This window comes from Manacus vitellinus, unplaced genomic scaffold, assembly GCF_001715985.3.
Source record: "Manacus vitellinus isolate BGI_N305 unplaced genomic scaffold, ASM171598v3 scaffold_24_pilon, whole genome shotgun sequence".
Taxonomy (NCBI): domain Eukaryota; kingdom Metazoa; phylum Chordata; class Aves; order Passeriformes; family Pipridae; genus Manacus; species Manacus vitellinus.
Genome location: NW_021939798.1, coordinates 6,083,324 through 6,100,683, shown reverse-complemented (window position 1 = coordinate 6,100,683; position 17,360 = coordinate 6,083,324). Strand labels below are relative to the sequence as shown.

General features: G+C 48.5%; 1 protein-coding gene and 1 long non-coding RNA gene across 7 annotated transcripts; one reads left to right on the top strand and one right to left on the bottom strand.

Annotated features, from left to right (window-relative positions):
- Positions 1–342: 342 nt before the first annotated feature.
- LOC115307517 lies at positions 343–5,185 on the bottom strand. Of its 6 annotated transcripts, none has more exons than XR_003915843.1 (5): positions 4,902–5,185; positions 3,848–3,956; positions 3,401–3,656; positions 1,082–1,193; positions 343–981 (listed from the first exon to the last, which is right to left on the bottom strand). It is a non-coding gene; the product is annotated as an uncharacterized LOC115307517 (long non-coding RNA). The 6 variants fall into 6 exon arrangements; XR_003915842.1 differs by having other exon boundaries at positions 4,853–4,902; XR_003915844.1 differs by lacking the exon at positions 4,902–5,185 and adding an exon at positions 4,065–4,076.
- Positions 5,186–5,690: 505 nt separating this feature from the next.
- NUP85 (nucleoporin 85) lies at positions 5,691–17,018 on the top strand. Its single transcript, XM_018073018.2, has 18 exons — positions 5,691–5,862; positions 6,036–6,198; positions 6,567–6,637; positions 7,108–7,151; positions 7,903–7,972; positions 8,899–9,020; positions 9,355–9,489; positions 9,802–9,924; positions 10,304–10,435; positions 10,832–10,938; positions 11,220–11,303; positions 11,459–11,524; positions 12,000–12,151; positions 12,244–12,361; positions 13,731–13,831; positions 15,436–15,587; positions 16,166–16,252; positions 16,832–17,018. Exons 1-18 carry the CDS (start codon positions 5,691–5,693, stop codon positions 16,931–16,933), a joined length of 2,001 nt encoding a protein of 666 aa, XP_017928507.1. The 3' UTR covers positions 16,934–17,018.
- The last annotated feature ends 342 nt before the right edge of the window (positions 17,019–17,360 follow it).

Genomic DNA, 17,360 nt, shown 5'->3' with positions numbered 1-17,360 from the left:
GTCCCTGGAGGTGTTCAAGGAAAGGCTGGACATGGCGCTCAGGGCCCTGCTCTGGTTGACATGGTGCTGGATCATAGGTTGGACTTGATGATCTCAGAGGTCTTTTCCAACCCAATTGATTCTGTGATCCCTCTCATCTCAGCCTCGTCCTGGGCCTCCTCAAATCTTCCCCCCCTGCTCATGTCTTTGCTGTGTTATGGATGACACTGATGGAGGCTCCGGGGTCTGGCACCCACACGGTGCCCTCCAAACCCCCTGGGCTGCCCCGCTGAGGGAGAGGTGCAGTGTCTGCTAAGGGAATAGAGTCCCTGCCACATCCCAAAAATGCACTTTCAATTGAACTAAATTCAGTCAAGGTTTATGTGTGTTCTTCAGCAAGCTGAAGGCATGATGCAGCACTCCAGCAATTACACTACATAAATTACACTATATAAATCACAGGATATACCACCAATGATGTGATTTCTTCAAGTTCATTCCAGTGGAAGGGAAGAGGAAATTCTCAGTAACTCCAGGGATTTCATAGGTTCCCACAAAATGGTTTTGGTGCCTTTTTTCTTCAGCATTACACCCACCACAATCATTTGTTCAACTGTTTCTCTACATCACATAGATGGAAAAGAAACACCCCAAAAATGACCCTTGTCAACACCTCAGGGATGGATTTCCCAGGTGGGCATCGTTCCACACTGGTGCTGCTCGATGTGGGAACACACTCCAGGTCATGGCACAGAGGTGGCCACGTGGTCACACACCCCCTCTGCTTCTGGCATGACAAAACTTCCTGCACCATTTTGGAGATGTTCATTGTCCATAATAAACTACTGAAATAGTGAAATATCGAGTGAAGAAAAACTCTGTTTACAGGCAGAGCCCAGGCTGCCAGGCCCCCTTTTCACTGTCAGCTCTGATTCCCCTCCTCTGCCTGTGTTACTTCACATTCCAGCTCCTTCCGAGCGCAGACACAGGGATTGTTTTTTTCTGGAAACTGAAGAACAGTAACACCCACTGAGCAGAGGAAGTCAAAGCCAAACCTTTATCCGAGTCCACAGTTGAGAAAATAACACAGGGACAGCCCTACCTGAGGCAAGCAGGCAGCTGAACTTCCACAAAATACTGCTGTGAAGCCTTTTACCATCTCCTTGTAGTCCAGGCTCCCATAGATTGTAAAGCTTTCCCTCTGCTTCGGTACTCTGAAAGATCAAATTTAATCTAAAATTTCATAGAACCTTTCAGTTTGGGTATTTTACTCCTTCTGAAGAGTCTTCTTGAGTCAGTTCTGGAAAATTCCCAGGCACTGGATGCACTCAGTCTGACCCAAGAAGGCAACAGATGCTGTTTCAAACTGCGACTGCAACTCAAATAGACACTCCTTTGAGCTGTGCTTCCACTCCTACCTGTGTCATTTTCCTTGATTTATCATCAAAAGACTGTTCCAATCACTTGATCCTGCCTGTTTTCTCTGATTTTAATTACTCATGCTATTATTTTTCTATTTATTTCAGTTACAGGGATTTGAGAAGCACCTGTGGCTAGAGAAGACAATGTGCTTCAGTCCAAATCCCCTCACATGTCTGATGGTTGATCAGTCTCCTTTTATTTGAGCTCTGAAGAGCAATGGGCAAGCCCTTTGGACCTTCTAAAGTCCATCATCATCACTAAGCAGCAGAACTACATGACAAGGAAATAAAGCACCTTAATCCCCACTCTATTCTTCTACCTCATCCATGGTTTTTTAAGGGAGACTCCAAACCCACAGGGTAGTTCAGAGAACAAAGGACAAGTGCCAATTCCCAATGGACCTTAAGTTCTATTTTTAGAAATGATGCAACATCTCAGAGAAATGTGAGGAAAGGCATCACAAGGCTGATGTTGCATGACCATCCTGTTTTATTTTGCTCTTGTCATTTCTTCCCCCTCCCTCCTTGAAGATTCCTGTGCATCTTTGGGATGTGGGATGAAACTGGCCAAGACCTGAGCAGGGCATGAAAGACCTGAAGGTAGGAATGGCTTCAAGTGAGACACACATTAAGGCAGCATCACAAATAGAACAAATGTGCTAAAAAAGACAGGAAAATACTCTAGATTTTATGAGAACATATGGGATTGCACTGCCACTGCAGGAGTTAGATGTGCTCAAAAAGGCTGCAAACTGTTTCAGCTGTACCAGCATCGGCCTCACCACCAATTACACAGATCCCAAATCACAGAGCAGGTTTCTACAAACCTCATCTCTGTGTGGCTTTTATTTTTACATAGCAACAGAGGAAACTCTGAGAAACTAGAGGCTCGGTGGAGCCGACAATGGGCAGTGCTAAAACCTGCAAAGGGACGGGCCAGCGGCAGCACTCGGAGCGAGCGGCGGGGGAGAAGCCACACTGGGAACTACAAAGGCCAGTCCTGCAGGGACCGGGCTGCAGCAGAGGGGAGCAAAGCAAAGCTTTTTGTCCCTCTCAGCTCCTCCTCTTCAATGCACGGAGCTGAAGGGAAGTGAATAGGGAAGCATCCCAGTGAGAATTCCTGAGACAATTCCAACTCTGGGGGGGGGGAGAGAAGTCCACGTGTTGTGTCTTAAAATATTTCCATGCTTTGTTTAATTCTTGTACAGCAGTTTTATAAGGAAGGAATATGGTGTATCTTGCAGAGCTCTTTGGCTTAATTCACCAGCCTCTAGTGAAGAGGGTAGGGAATACAGGCATTCCACATACATTCCTTTCACACTGAGATTTTAAATCGTTAAGATTTTTAAGACATTAAGGCAGCTACAGGCAGAAGGTGTGTGCTCCTGCCCATCAGCAAGCATAAACCTTCGAAAGCAACTCCAGCCCCTCCAGAACTGTGTGTTACTTTGCACTGAGGCCAAGGCAAGGACAGAAAGCAAACAGTAATTTGGAGGCATAAACGAGTGCATCGAGCTCAGCCCCCACCCTGCAGGTCTGAGTGCTTTACTCAGGCTTTGCTCTTCATTAATTCTAGCTTAGCCCTGGGAATAGAAATTACCTTTTGCCTGAGGCCCTGCCTGTGCTGTGCCTTCCCCATTCACGATGCTGATCATTCTCCCTGTTCCCCAAATAGCTTCCAATCCTCCTGTTTCACAGTTTCTAACTCCTATCCTCATCAGACCTTTTGTTTTTGGCTTTTTCTTTTTCTCCTGGCTGTAAGACAGCAATGCAGTTTCTCTTTGCCTTTGCCTTCCTTGCTGGACCCAAAGCCTTTTTGAGCAATGTGAAGTTCCATGGTGACACAGTCATTCCCAATTCTGCTTAATTACATGGACTGGACAGGCACAGAAGCCTTTTTGAGACATGAGCAGGAATGTTTCCCTTCTAGATACGTGCAGAGCTCCAGCCAGTGTTCAAAAGAGGATTAAGAAATGTCAGGATTTCATACTAAAACTCACCTTTCCCAAGATGACCCCCCCAGGAACCAGCCACCTTCCTCATCAATTTAAGAACACCAGATGCTGCAGATAGAAAAAGCCCGTGAGGCTTTTAGTGAGTGAGCAAAGTGGACTGCACGTGCCAAGAGACAAGCAGGAGAGGATCAGAGAGTTCCACCTTTCAGTGTCTCTTTACACAGAGGGATGCTGGAGCAGAAGAGGACGCTGCCCCACTCCTAGATCCACCACCTCAGCCACCAACACTTCCCTCTCCATGCTGAGGAAGAGAAAAAAAGACCAGTGAGGGATGGGCACTCTCTGGGGTCATCAGGCCTTGCAATACAGATGGTAAAGGTTGGTCACCTGCCTTTGGGCTGCAGGCAGGGCCCTGTTCCCTACACAGTGTATATTCTATCTATATTCTGCCAGTCACAAGAAACTGATGCAGTTGTAGAAGCAGCACCTTACCCTTGAGGAATGAAGGCAGGAGGCCTCTTACTGCTGGGTTTTCATCCAGTTTTCATTTGTATCTGGAGCCATTTTAGATCTAGGCATCCTCACTGACATCCTCAGAAGTCTGCAGCATAGAGCAGCACCATTTTGTAAGACGAGAGCTGAATTTGACTTCGTACAACAGAGATTTGAATACATGCACATCCCCAATAACAAAAAACAGGACCCTCACCCACAATAAAAGGTGAGATATTTAAAACTGATGAGTCAGTTGCTCAAGCAGCTTTCTGAGCATTTAAGTTCTTCTACCCTGCAACAAGCCATTCCTGCTGACCTGAGCAGACACCACTTCCTTTTCTCAGCACGACTGGTGACACAACATGCTCTTGCCAGAGATAACTGCTGGCTTTATTTTTATTGGAAATGATGGATGCAGCAGCTGATAAGTAAAAAAGGGCAATTTAGCCGTGGAGTGTTGCAGCATTTGTCATACAAGGACAGCGGATGATTTACGCTATCTTGAAAAATTAATTTTTAAGTGAGCGTCTCTGAAAAGCACCAGCCTGAGAGGGACTGGTTCCAGCTGTGAGGTCAGCAAGACAGCACTGCTAATATTTGTCTTAAAAAGTGTATCACTGAACAACTTGGTTATTGGGAGGCACAGGCAAAAAGTGAGGAGTACACAGAGGTGGGAAGGAGGAGCAGGATGTAGTTAGTGTTTTATCACACCAAGGTATCAAGGGATACTTAAGTGGCATGTGAGATGCTCCATCGGCAGAAAGGTGATGAGGCAGCTTCCAGCAGGCACCTCTGCCCAGGGGGTAGCGACCTTCACCCGGACCGTGAGTAATTGAATAAGGCACAGCGGGGAGTTCTTCCTGCTGTGATCCTGCTCCATTATGAGTCCTTCCCCAGCCTGCTGTGATCCTGCTCCATTATGAGTCCTTCCCCAGCCCACCGGCAACTCACTGAAGTCACAGGGCACTTAATTTGATTAGGCAGCTTTATCAATGAGGTCACCTGAGAGCTCCAGAGAGCGTCACCTTCAACATCCTGTAGGCTCATGTACCTGCACGTGTTTTTTGTGTGCATAAAGAAATGAGAAACTGGTTATTACAGCGCAGTCAATGAAGCGAGCACAAAGACAATGCTGTGCAGTGACCAAGCACTGGGACAGATTGTCCAGAGAGGGTGTGGAGTCTCCCAGAACTGTCACTGGGGATATTCCAGAACCGTCTGGGTGCGATCCTGTGCCACGTGCTCTGGGATGACCCTGTTGGAGCAGGGAGGTGGGACCAGATGACTCCACTGACCAGATGCCCCTTCCATCCTGACCCATCCCGCGATTCTTTGACCCCCACGCCCAGGGCCAGCACCACACCCACAGCGCACTGAATCCCTCCTGACAGGAAAATGAAGTAGAGCAATATGGGGCGGCCTCCATCCCTTCCTCCCTCCCTCCCTCCCTCCCCCTCCTCCCTCCCTTCCATCCCTCCATCCTCCAATCCATCCATCCACGCAACCCCGTCCCGCCGCTCCGCCAGCGCGGAGGCTCAGAGCCCCGGGCAGCCCCAGCCCGTCCGGGGACGCGGCTGTGGCGGGATCGGATGGGATCGGGGCGGAGCGGGCCCGCCGCCCCGGCGGGCCACGGCAGCGGGCTGGTGCTCCGGGCGAGCGGCGGCGCCTGCCCCGACCCGCGGCGGTTCCCGCTCCCTCCCGTTCCCCGGGGGCGGCTCCAGCCGGGGCGGCGGCGGGGCCGGGCCGGGCTCGGGGCCGAGCTCGGGGCTCGGGGCGGGGCAGGCGGCGTTGGCGGGCAGACCCGGAGGGCCTGAGGAGCCTCGGCGGAGGGGAGCGGCCCATGGAAGGAGCGGACACGAAGCCGCCGCCGTGGTGGCGGGAAACGGGGCGGGGCGGGCGGGGCCGGGTGCGGGGCGGGGCCGCCGCTGACGGCCGCTGTCCCCACAACAGGTTGTGCCGGGCGCGGACGCCGTTCGGCCCGGCAGCTCTGGCTTCGCCCTGGGGCCCCGCAGGTGCTGGGCTGGCGAGACAAAAATCGCCTTCCGGCGCGCAGGTGGTCCCGTCCCGACCCGGTCCGATCCCCAATCCCCGGTCCGATCCCGATCCCCATGCTGGTCCCGATCCCGATCCCCATCCCGGTCCCGATCTCGGTCCCAGTCCCTGGCGCTGACGGGCTCTGTTGCAGACGCCGGGGAGGGAGCGCCCGGCTCGTCCCCCGTGTTCGTGGTGCGCAGGGATCAGGACATCTACATCCAGACCCTGCGGAAACTCTTCAATGAGTCGCACGGGATCTTCATGGGGCTGCAGCGCAGCGAGGAGGAGCTGGCAGGGAAGTCGCGGAAGGCGCAGTGAGTGTTTTGGGGGCGTGGGGGGCACCTCTGCCCCTTCCCCAGCCGGGCCAGCGCCGTGGACTGATAAACACCCCCAGAGAGGGATGTGCCACTGGCCAGGCTGCTTTGACCACCTCTGTAATCAGCAGCGGGACAGAAACAATGATCGTTTTGGGGTGATGTTACCAAACAAGTCTCCGATCCTTCCAGTAACCACGCTGAACAAATCCGTGCCAGTGTATAGTGTGGCACAGTCTCACTGATTCCAGCTGGAGCCACCCAAGTGCTGGGAGCCCCTGCTGCCCCAGAGAGACTTGCAAGGGCAGTAGGCATGAGACTAAAACTCCAACAGCTCTCTCCAACCAAAGCCTTTTTGCACTTGGCAGGTTGGTTCAAGTGAGTAAAAACTACCGGTCGGTGATAAGAGCCTGCATGGAGGACATGCACCAGGCAGCTGGTAAGTTGGTTTGTTCTCCTGCAAGAAAAGGAAACACTAGTTGTGACTATAAAAGTAGCATTTCAATGGTAAGTTACTGCAACTACTGTACTATAGCGTGGGTAGGTTTCAGTAATTCTCAGGACTCTATTTCATGCCAGAAATTTCCAAATTAGTGTGTAAATCTGGTCAGAGATTATTTTTTTCCTCACAGTGATTTTTGGGGGACTTTAAGCCTTTTCATATCTTTGGCTCCAGTTTTACAGGAAACCGAATCCAGTTTAATAGCTTGCTTCCCCAGAAAGTGGGAAATGTTACTCATCTATGCCCTGTAGCCATACCCAGATTTGCACAGGATTTATAAAACAAGTTTACAAAGCTCATTTAGGTCTGTGCTTGATGAGTAATCAGGTATTATTGTCTTATTTATGAGCCTAGAAGGGGCTGTCAAAGGTAAATGTGTCGCTCTTTGGTTTTTCTTGTTCCCTCAGTTTCAGCTCGGGACCCTGCCCTGCAAGGCCAGTACAGCACCCAGGTAACCTGCATTCATGTCACACAGTCACAGCTGAACACGGATCTCTGGCTGGTGAATTCACCAGGCCACCACTGTGACATAAAGCACTTTAGATTTAACTCTATCTTAGTACAGTAGATGCAGTTCATGACCAAGAATAAAAGGAAATAAATAGTTCCCCTACTTCTAAAGATGTCCAACACCTCAATTCACTGCCGTGTCTTATATATTTAGTGTTATAGGTGTGTTTTCTTGTCATCTCAAAGATGACTGACCAGAAAAGTTTCAGACTTGCCTGTCTGAACCTTCACCTCTCCAACACTCAGATTCCAACCAGCTGCATCTGAGCCTCACAGCAAGCTCTGGGTGTCCACTGTGAGCTGTCAGACAGCACAGGAGTGTTCTGGGAGGAGCAGAGTGCTCACAGCAGTTTTGTCCTGTTAGCTGCAGTGATGTTTCTCCTTTGGCCTTTCTTCCTTCTCTGTGTTATTAATCTTAGAAGTGCCAAAGGCTGACAATAGCCCTGGTTGGTATTGCCCACTGCTGACTGATTATTGCTGCATTTCAGAACACAAACAACATCAATACTTTCTGAGCTGAATGTGTGTGGAGAAGACACGGCCTTTAATTTCTATCTCTGAAATGTCAATATGACATTTTTCTGTACAAACTGAGTTTAACTGATTGCTGTGGACAGCAGATGCCTTTGTGTGGTTACAAAACCCAACTGGAATAATTACTAACTCTGAAACCTGGCCCTGCTTTTCCTCAGGTTTCCATTCTCTCTGCGATGGAGCTGATCTGGAACCTCTGTGAGATACTGTTTGTTGAAGCAGCTGCAGGTGAGCAGGGAACTATCCTGGTGTTAAGACTGAAGGGTTTTGTGTTTGCATATACATTTGTTTAAAATGTGTATGTCATCCATTATGTCATAGTTTAATATGTTTTAGAGATATGTTGAGTGGCAATAAACCCTTTAATACCCCTTCTGCCTCAGTTAATTGCCTTCTTCATATTGAATTATGTCATGCTATTCAGTTTGCCCTCTACTTTTCCCCCTCCTGCATGGTACACTATGATTTAAATTGTCTCTTTTATCAGATAGGTTATGAAGAGAAGACATATCAAATGTTGCTGCCAATGTATTTGACTTCTAAGCATAAACACATCTTTTAGCATCAAATATGTCAATGCCAGCTGACATTGATACAGCTCTGATACAACTCCTTTAACTTTAGGATGCCATTTTTGAAGTCAGTTTGTTTACACCAGCAATTTAAAGTAGTAAATAATTTTTTTAAGGAAATCAGGTTATGCAAACAAATACGCTACTTGCACAGTTCCAGAATTCAGAAGAGATTCACAAATTACTTAATCTGAAGAAAAGTTAATCACCTAATGCCGAATTTCTTCCTCATATTCAGTTAATAGTAATGAACTGACATTAAAATAAACAGAAATATTCTATTTGTCTTTTGGCATTGCAGGATTTATGATCCGAGTCACTCACCTTTTATTTCTTCAAGTAACTGGTTTGGGTTTTCTGCTGGACCTCGTTGCTGCTCTGTCTAAAATTTGCCACAGGGAAACCTGTCAGCAGCGGGTGCTCCCACAGCCTGGCTGCTTAGGGAGCTCTGTAACTTGAGTGTGGGAGGCAGAAATCCAACCAGTGAACCCCATCTAATGATGTCCGACTGTTAAGGTTTGTGAGAGAGCAGTTTGGGAACAAACAGGTGGGAACTAAGAGGGAAACCTTGTCTGCACACAGCTGGGCCCCTCCTGCTTCGCCTCCTGGACTGGGTGCGACTCCACGTGTGTGATGTGGACAGCATGGTCCGGGAAGTTCTGAGCAGTGAGAACCCCTCCAAACACAAGCTCTTCTGGAACGTGGTGAGTGCCATCACCTACAGGATTCTTAAACAAAGAGAATTCGTGCCTGTGTGCTTTCCTTCCTCTTCCCTACTTGACACTAGACCGCGCCTCAGAAGCTGGGACGCTGCTGCTCTCTGCCCGTGTAGGTTTTGAGGTGAAGCCATTCTGATCATCCTGCCCCTCACTGCCATCCTGAGCCTCCTACTTCCATGACCCGTAGAGCTCAAGACTTACACTGTGTATTTGCATTAGCAGTTTAAGCATTTTAACTCCACTCCACTTGCCTGAATCACAGGTTAGAATTCCCCTCTGATGCCCTGCCTGGGTGCTCATGGGCGGGTGGATTTTGCAGGTGGATGTCTTTGTGCTCCAAGGCCGGATGGACGAAGCACGGCACTTGCTCTCCAAGGAAGTCACTGCCAATCCCACCTCCATGAACATGTACAAAATCTTGGATGACCTGATGAAGAAGATGCCCATGCCCAGTGTATGTACAAAGCAGATTTTTTCACGCAGTTCTTTGGGAAAAGAGCCACCTCTGATGTGTCCCCTGCAACAAATTATTCCCCATTAGAACATCTCACTCATATTCCTTCACAGTAACAATATTTGTATTCTCTAATTGCCCAAAGACCCAACAATTCAGGTAAAAGCCTGTTAGGTGACAAACCAGTATAGAAGGATCATGGGCAGCCCTATATTTAGCTTTTTATCAAGAACCACTGTGAGTTAAGCCCAAGTGCCCGTTGTGATTTGACTTGCTGTTTCACTTATTCTGTGTTTCTTACCCTCTGTTCAGCTTGGCAACACCCAGACACTGACTGAGCTGGAGCTGAAATGGCAGCACTGGCACGAGGAATGTCAGAGGTTTCTACAGGATGGGACTTTCGCTTCCAATCCCCACATGGAGTCCATCTGCAAGGTGTGTTTTGGCTGGGAAGGAAGGAAACTGTGGACAGGTATTGAATCCATCCTTGTGGATTTCAGGAGCTCAGTGTAGCCATAAGTAACTTTAATAATATGCTGGATGATGTGTTCATTAAATCAGGAGATTTCAGGCCAGTCTAATGTCCTGTGTTCTTGGTTTGCAACAAACTTTGCAAGCCTGGGCAGATCCGTTGCTCCTCCTGTCCAGGGCCATAAGGCTGATGAGGAAACTGGGCTCTGAGAAGGATCTTTGTTATTTAATTTTGATCAAATCCTCACCTTTGCAAAGCAGGAGTGATGCCCCTGGAGAGTTACAGTGCGTCTGTGTACATCACTGAATCTGCAGAATTACTCCTGTGGTTTTATCCCGTTAGATCCTGGTGGGAGATGAGGATGCCATCCTGGAGAAGAAGGAGCTCATGACCACATGGTACCACTTTCTGGTTACCCGGCTCCTGTATTCCCATCCCACTGTGAAGCCGATGGAGCTGCGGTTCTATGCACAGGTAGGAAATGGAATTACCTTTATATCCTCCAGTTCCATGCACACAAGGGTTACTGCACTGAGTGAAAGACTCTGGGAGGGTTGAAATCTTACAGCAATGACATTCCTGTAAGGTGTTGCTTGGGGTTTGTAAGAGGACTAGGAGACTGATTAAGTTGACAAATAATTGTTGAAGACCCACTTTTCAGTATCTGTCACCAGTTGTGTTCCTGCAATTGTTTTCCAGTTTTCTTATGCTAAAATAAGGAAAAAAAATCTTTTTTCTTAATGTGTTTGGTCTCTATGATCTGTTATTTCCCATAAAATAAGTTAAACTAGGCTGCTACGTCCGAACAAATCTTACTTTTACCATCTCACAACTTCTGAATTTATCACGTCTTGTCATCTCATTCCACAGTCTAGTATGGACCTGTTCCTGGGTGGAGAGAGCAGCCCTGAGCCTCTAGACATGATTTTAATGGCAGCCTTTGAGTTTGAGATGCATCAAGTGATCAAGGAATGCAGGTTGAGTTTTAAGGCTTTTGATTCTCTAGTTCTGCAGTATTGTTTCTGTGTTATTTGGGGTGGGGGATATGGGTACAGCCCACCTGATCATCCTTGCAAAGAATTTGGCAGAAATATGCGAAGTTGGCAGCAATTAAAAGTATTCCATAAGGTCTGGGACATTGCAGCCAGACATTGCACTGTAACAGAGCTATGTATTGGTAGGAAAAGCCTGTGGAAAACCTGACACAATCCTTGGCAGTGGTAGGCTTAGTTTTTTCTTTCTTTTGCTTCAAACACAGCATCGTCCTCAGCAATTGGTGGTTTGTGGCTCATCTGACTGACCTGCTGGACCACTGCAAACTCCTGCAGTCTCACAATCTCTAGTAAGTATTTCTTTGCATTGATGATTTGGATTAAGCTGATTAAGATAGCCCCTGAGAAAACATGCTGCAGAAAGTAAAAGTACTTGTGAAGTAATGTCAGCAGGTTTTTCCATCGAGATGCAAATAATAATGTCTGTTTTCTCTCTTTCCCCTAGTTTTGGTTCAAACATGCGTGAGTTCCTCCTGCTGGAATATGCCTCGGGACTCTTCTCCCATCACAGGTTCCAACTTCTGTTTTATTACTCATAGGATAGACTAACACCAGGGCAGCCAAACCAAATAACTGCATGTTCATGAAGTAAAAAAGGCAAAGAGAAGTCACTGTTAGAATTTCAGCAGAGGTATCCCTAAGGGATCGTACAAGACTGGCACATTTCCTCTCCTGAATGAAAGACAAAAGCTGTCTGTGGGAGCCCATCACACGTACTGACCAGGGCAGAGTCACTCCTGCCACTGTGCAGAGTGACTTGCACTGAAGCACTTCAGAGCTGCAGGTATTCCAAAGCTGTGGCATTCCAAAGTTACATTACAGGCAGCTGGCATTTGGCAGAAAGGAAAAGCCATTTCAGGTCTGAACACAAATTAATCAGAGCTATCAGTTATTAATGCAGACTGGGATGCTCCTTGGGGCTTCACTGTCGTGCTCACTGAAGGTTTATGTGATGGGAATGGTGGTTGATTTTGCCCCTCTCTCAGCCTGTGGCAGCTGGGGGTCGATTACTTTGACCACTGCCCGGAGTTCGGGCGGGTGTACCTGGAGCTGCACATCGAGCGCATCCCCCTCAACACGGAGCAGAAGGCCCTCAAGGTGCTGCGGATCTGCGAGCAGAGGCAGATGCACGAGCAAGGTGGGGGGATCTTCAGTCTCACTCTTTGCAGGGATACAAGTGAAACTACCGAAACTTAATCCTTTCCCTCCTGTGCCATGTGTCCTCCCCAGTCCGCAGCATCTGCAAGATCATGGCCATGAAGGCCCTGCGGAACAACCGCCTGGGCTCGGCCCTGTCCTGGAGCATCCGGGCCAAGGACGCGGCGTTTGCCACGCTCATCTCGGACCGGTGAGCTGGGACAGCAGCCCCCAGGCTGCTGCTGCCACTCTGGGGTGGGGGACGGGGCAGGCAGCCACTCTGCCAGGGCCAGGAAAGCTGCTGCTGGCAGTGGGGCTGAGCTTTCCCTCAGGGCAGGCACCTGCTTGTGGACTAGAACACATCCTCAGTTTCTCCTCTGCAGTACCCAGCTTGTCCTCTACACCGTTTTCCTTCCTGACAGCTGGAGACAAAACAGCAATCCTTATTTATAAACCAGGAATCCAACCCTCTTAGACCTTGCTTTGATAAACATTTGTTTCAGTAATTTCTGTCATCTGCACTGCCCTTCATTTGCTCTGATAGAGCTGTTTGATGGGCTGGACAGTGACCCGGGGGACTGATTTGGGTGGAGGATAATCCCCGTCTGTGCTTTGTTGAGCAGATTATTTGTAACCAGTCAAGTTCCCCACACAACCTCCAAACAAGGCAGTGGGAGTCACTTAAGCCACCATTTCTGCTAAAAATCTCACCCCACAATTACAACATTTGCAGCAAGGAGAAAAGTGTTATTGTTTCCCTGGTTTTGCATGAGCTTGTCACAATTCCTGACCTTGCCAGGCTGGGAAGGGTGTTGTGAAAGTGAGGAGGATGCTGGCACTTGGCTCAGGCCTCAACAAAACCTCTGCCAACTCTATGCTTTTTAATCTCCAGCAACCCATGCCATGTGGGTTTTGCTAATTGGAAATAGGCAGGTACCATCTCTTCATTGATAAGAGTATAATTTTGAAATGACACCCTGGGTAGGTGGGCAGGCAACACTGTCTTCAGCAGTGGAAAAAGGGAGTGGTAAGAGATTGCTGGTCTCAGCTTTGGTTTGGGCTTTTTTTTCATTTGTCCTCTGAGGGAGTGGGAATCGCTACATTTCCTTCAAGAGAAGGAGAAAAGAAACCATCACAGGAAGCAGCTCTGCAAAAAGCAGCATAATGAAGGCTGTGACAAAACAGATGAAAAGCTTTTAGCATTGTTTTTGTTCCTGCTGCTTATCAACTTTTTCACACAGCAGAAAAACAGAGCTTTTGTTATGATCTGGGAGTGTTATTTATGCATCCACCAGCCTCAGCTTCCTGAGTGCCTTCCTTCAGTTGCTCTTTTTAAAAGAACAGATCTCAGCTCCACAAAATACAGAAGTATAAATGAGGTGTCTGTTAAATGTACGTTACACCAGTTCATTGGCTGCTTCCATGGAGTCTTTGATGACTTTGGAAACCCTCACAGGAGGTCGGTTAAGATGGAACTCAGTCAAGTACAATCAAATTTTCTGGGAAGGGATTAGGAGATACAGAATGGATGTGGATGATGTTCTCCCCTCTGAGCTTTCACTGTGTTCCTTTCTCCCCAGATTCCTTAAGGACTATTGTGAAAGGGGGTGTTTCTCCGACTTGGACCTCATTGACAATTTGGGACCATCCATGCTGCTCAGTGACAGGCTGACATTCCTTGGTGAGAACTGCCTACAGTTTTCATACTGGTCTGTTATTTAGAACGTAGTGAACTCCATGGAATTACTTGAATTTATCCTTTCCTCCTTCTGGCTACATCCTGGTTTAGTGATGAGGGGCAAGCAAATGGGAAATGTGATTTGGGATGCAGCTTGTACCAGGGGATGGCACTGACTGCTGCTCTCAGCAGGACAGCCCCAAATCCTAACACTCCTACCTTCCCCTTCCTTAGTCATTTTCCAGGCTGGATCACTACCTAGAGAGGCTCTGAAATACTAACAAAGGCTACCTGGGATACCTTAGGGGGGTTCCTTGGGGGAGTAAACCACTGTTTTAAGTTACATTGGCAATGTGATAATTTTACTAAGTTCTCCAGAATCTCCACAATGTGGGTTCCCTGTGGCAGTCTCAAGCTCCCTGGAACAAGAGCCCTCCCTGCCCTCCCACTGCAGCTGCTGTGCCAAGTGACAGTGAGGAGCCCCAGCTCGTTTCCCTCCCGTACCACAGCTTCCTCCTCCTGCCTGGCACAGAGTAGCTGTGCTGACCTGCCCCTCTGCCTGCAGCTGCTCTGTGGCCTTTGATTCATGGACCAAAACAGGAAATGGAGCTAAAATGCCCCTTTCTCTGGTGCTGTGGCAGTTAACAAGCCCAATTACTGGGGCCAGAATCTAATAGGAATTTGGAATAGCTGTTGGCATTGGATTGACTCCCTCTGCCTGACCAGCATTACAGGGAGGGTTATCCTGAGTTTGGTCTGTTCCCACTTGGTCCCAGCTTGCAAAACTGCAACTGAATTTCCTTCGTTTAAACCTTATCCTAAATTAGGCCTAGAAGGTAAACATGACTTAGCAAATTGGTAATCCCTCATCTCTGCATGCCCAACATCAGCCAGTGACCCTCATGTCAGCCCCAGAGAAACTATTTCCCTTTCTGCTCTTTATAAACAATCCTGAAAGACCTGAAAATACTTTTGCCTGTTTTTCCTTTGGAATTCTAGAAGCATTAGGTGTACCTTTGCTTGACAGCTTTCCCATGTCTCTGCCTTGAGCTCAAGCATTAGTCAGAGGTGAATCTGAAAGGGAATCATGAACTTCCAGGAGCTTGACAGTGTAGTAGCTACAAACAAAGCTGCAGAATGAACCCCCCTTTCATCCTCAGCCACTTCTCACATGCTGGATACTGATCCCACTAAATCTTAGCAAAAGCAGACCTTTCTCTATTAACAAAGATCCCAGTTCCCATTTAAGCAACTAGGAGGGCAACACAGCATTTCAGACCTGATATTCTATGGTATCCAAAAGAACATTATCTCTGCTCTCTAAGCCACTGGGGCAGTGCTCCCCTGCAGACACTCAGCACGAGGCAGCAGCAGCCACTGAACAGGCTGGTGCAAACCCTGAACCTCACCCAGCACAGCAGCAGGTTTTGGTGCCCTTTCAGCCAGGCTCTGTTGTCACCTTTCTCCATGCACCACATTCCCATTCACCAGACCTGGCCTGCTTTGGGCTCAGAATATTTCAATTGGGGGTGGTTCTGCAAAGGCATCTCTGAAAGCCCAGCAACCCCTACCCCTTTGTCCCCTCCACCAACCCCCGTGGTGTGCAGGGAAGTACCGGGAGTTCCACCGGCTCTACGGGGAGAAGCGGTTCCCGGAGGCGGCGCGGCTGCTGCTGACGCTGATGACGGCCCACATCGCCCCCTGCTCCTTCTGGATGACCCTGCTCACCGACGCGCTCCCGCTGCTGGAGCAAAAGGAGGTGAGATGGCTGCTCACACCCAGAGCCCTCCCCACCCCTGCTTCCTCCTTAACAAGGGATCTCAAAGTGGTGACCCGTTTCCTGCCCCAGGATTTGCATTTCCAGTGCAGGAACTGTCCGTGGCAGTTCTGTGTCCCACCAGGGGACCCAGGATGAGATAACCAATTCTTACCTCTGTTCCCTGCTTTTAGAACAGCAGTGGAATTGATCTGTGCTGGTATTTTAAGCACACACTGCATCCAGCTCCTTTGGGTATTTGGCTTGAAGATGGTTCTAGTGTGCTTCCCTCTTCTAATCCAATTTTTGCTTTAAGATCCATCAAGAAAAGGACAATTCAGCAATTACAGACCCAGAGCAGCCGCTCTGACCTTGTAGCTGACCCTGCTTGGCGCAGGAGGTGGCTTTAGAGATCTCCCAAAGTCATATCCAGCCCAAATTATCCTTTGATCCTGTGACTGAAAGGGTCAGAACGGATCTGTGGGAGTGTGAAAGCATTCTCTTCCTCAAAACTGCATTTTCTCAGACTGTGTGATGTCCTTAAACTTGATCATTCTCAGTGAATGCTTTCATTTCCACAGATCATATTTTCAGCAGAACAGACTTATGAGTTGATGCGATGCCTGGAAGACCTGACGGCAGGGAACGCGGATAAACAGAAATTCCAGGTAGGAATTTTGTTTAGAGGACAACTGGATAATGAATTGGGGGGCTGTGGGGAGTGTCAGGAAAGCTCTACACTTATATTCCTACATGAGGGCAGAAAAGAGGGACAGGATGGCACAGGGTGTTCAAGGGCAGCCAAACAGGGCATCATCCAGAGAGCTTGAAGTATTCTCAAACCCCGTGCAGGAGAGCTCCCACTCCTCATGTTCTGCTGGTTTGGATTAGACTGTGATGCTTTTCCAAGATAAATAATTGCAGATTACACGGGCAGTGAAAAGCTGAGGTGCTGCCATCCAGCAGCTCCAGCTCTGAGCGTTCCAGGCAGGGAACAGGGAGCCATTTGCTGCACATGCAAACCCCTGCAGCTGCCAGGGAATGGAAAGGCTTGGCACGGCTGCCCTGGGTTGAGCTGTAAAGTAGGAAATGTAGCTTTTGCTGTTCGTGGGAGTCCCTGTAACAGGTAAATACACAAGGACTCTCCCTCTTAATGACCTGCATCCTTACTTTCCAAACCCAGAGAGAGACTCTTCCCAGGTCGTTACTGTGTGCAGTCCTCTGACCCAAGCTCTGCTCTCTTCCAGGAGGATGATGTTGAGACCACCAAAGTGGAAATGCTGAGACTTGCTCTGGCACGGAATCTTGCACGAGTCATTGTCAAAGAAGGCACCGTGGAGGGGTCCTGAGGATGGCAGGATGTGATCTTCCTCTTCCTCTGGGGCTCACTGTACATAAACTGACTTTTTTTAAGAATAAATGTCTTGTTTTGCAGATTGCTTGATCATTTGTTCTTGTCTTCCATAAACAGAACTTAGATGGACATGATTTTTAACTTTTATGAAGGAGCTGCATCAAAACAGGTGCTTGTTTCAGCTTGGCCTGGCAGCCCTCCCCTGGTGAAATGACTCAGTGCAGTTTTTCCTTGCATTTCTTGGTTTCTTTACCTCTCAACACCCAGCCTGAAATGAAGGCCACTGTTATATCACTGGGGTTTTGGGAACAGCAACTTTGCCATTTTTGTTTAGTTTGGATGGCCTTGAGTCCATGGGTTGGGTTTGAGGCTTTCCATAGCCAGCAGTGCCCTCCGAGAGCCGTTATGAGAAAGGGCCAGCC

Coding starts and splice junctions, on each gene's coding strand:
- NUP85 (XM_018073018.2), top strand. CDS start 5,691: ATGGAAGGAGCGGACACGAAGCCGCCGCCGTGGTGGCGGGAAACGGGG. Junction 5,863..6,035: donor TTCGCCCTGGGGCCCCGCAG/GTGCTGGGCTGG, acceptor GCTCTGTTGCAG/ACGCCGGGGAGGGAGCGCCC. Junction 16,253..16,831: donor CGGATAAACAGAAATTCCAG/GTAGGAATTTTG, acceptor GCTCTCTTCCAG/GAGGATGATGTTGAGACCAC.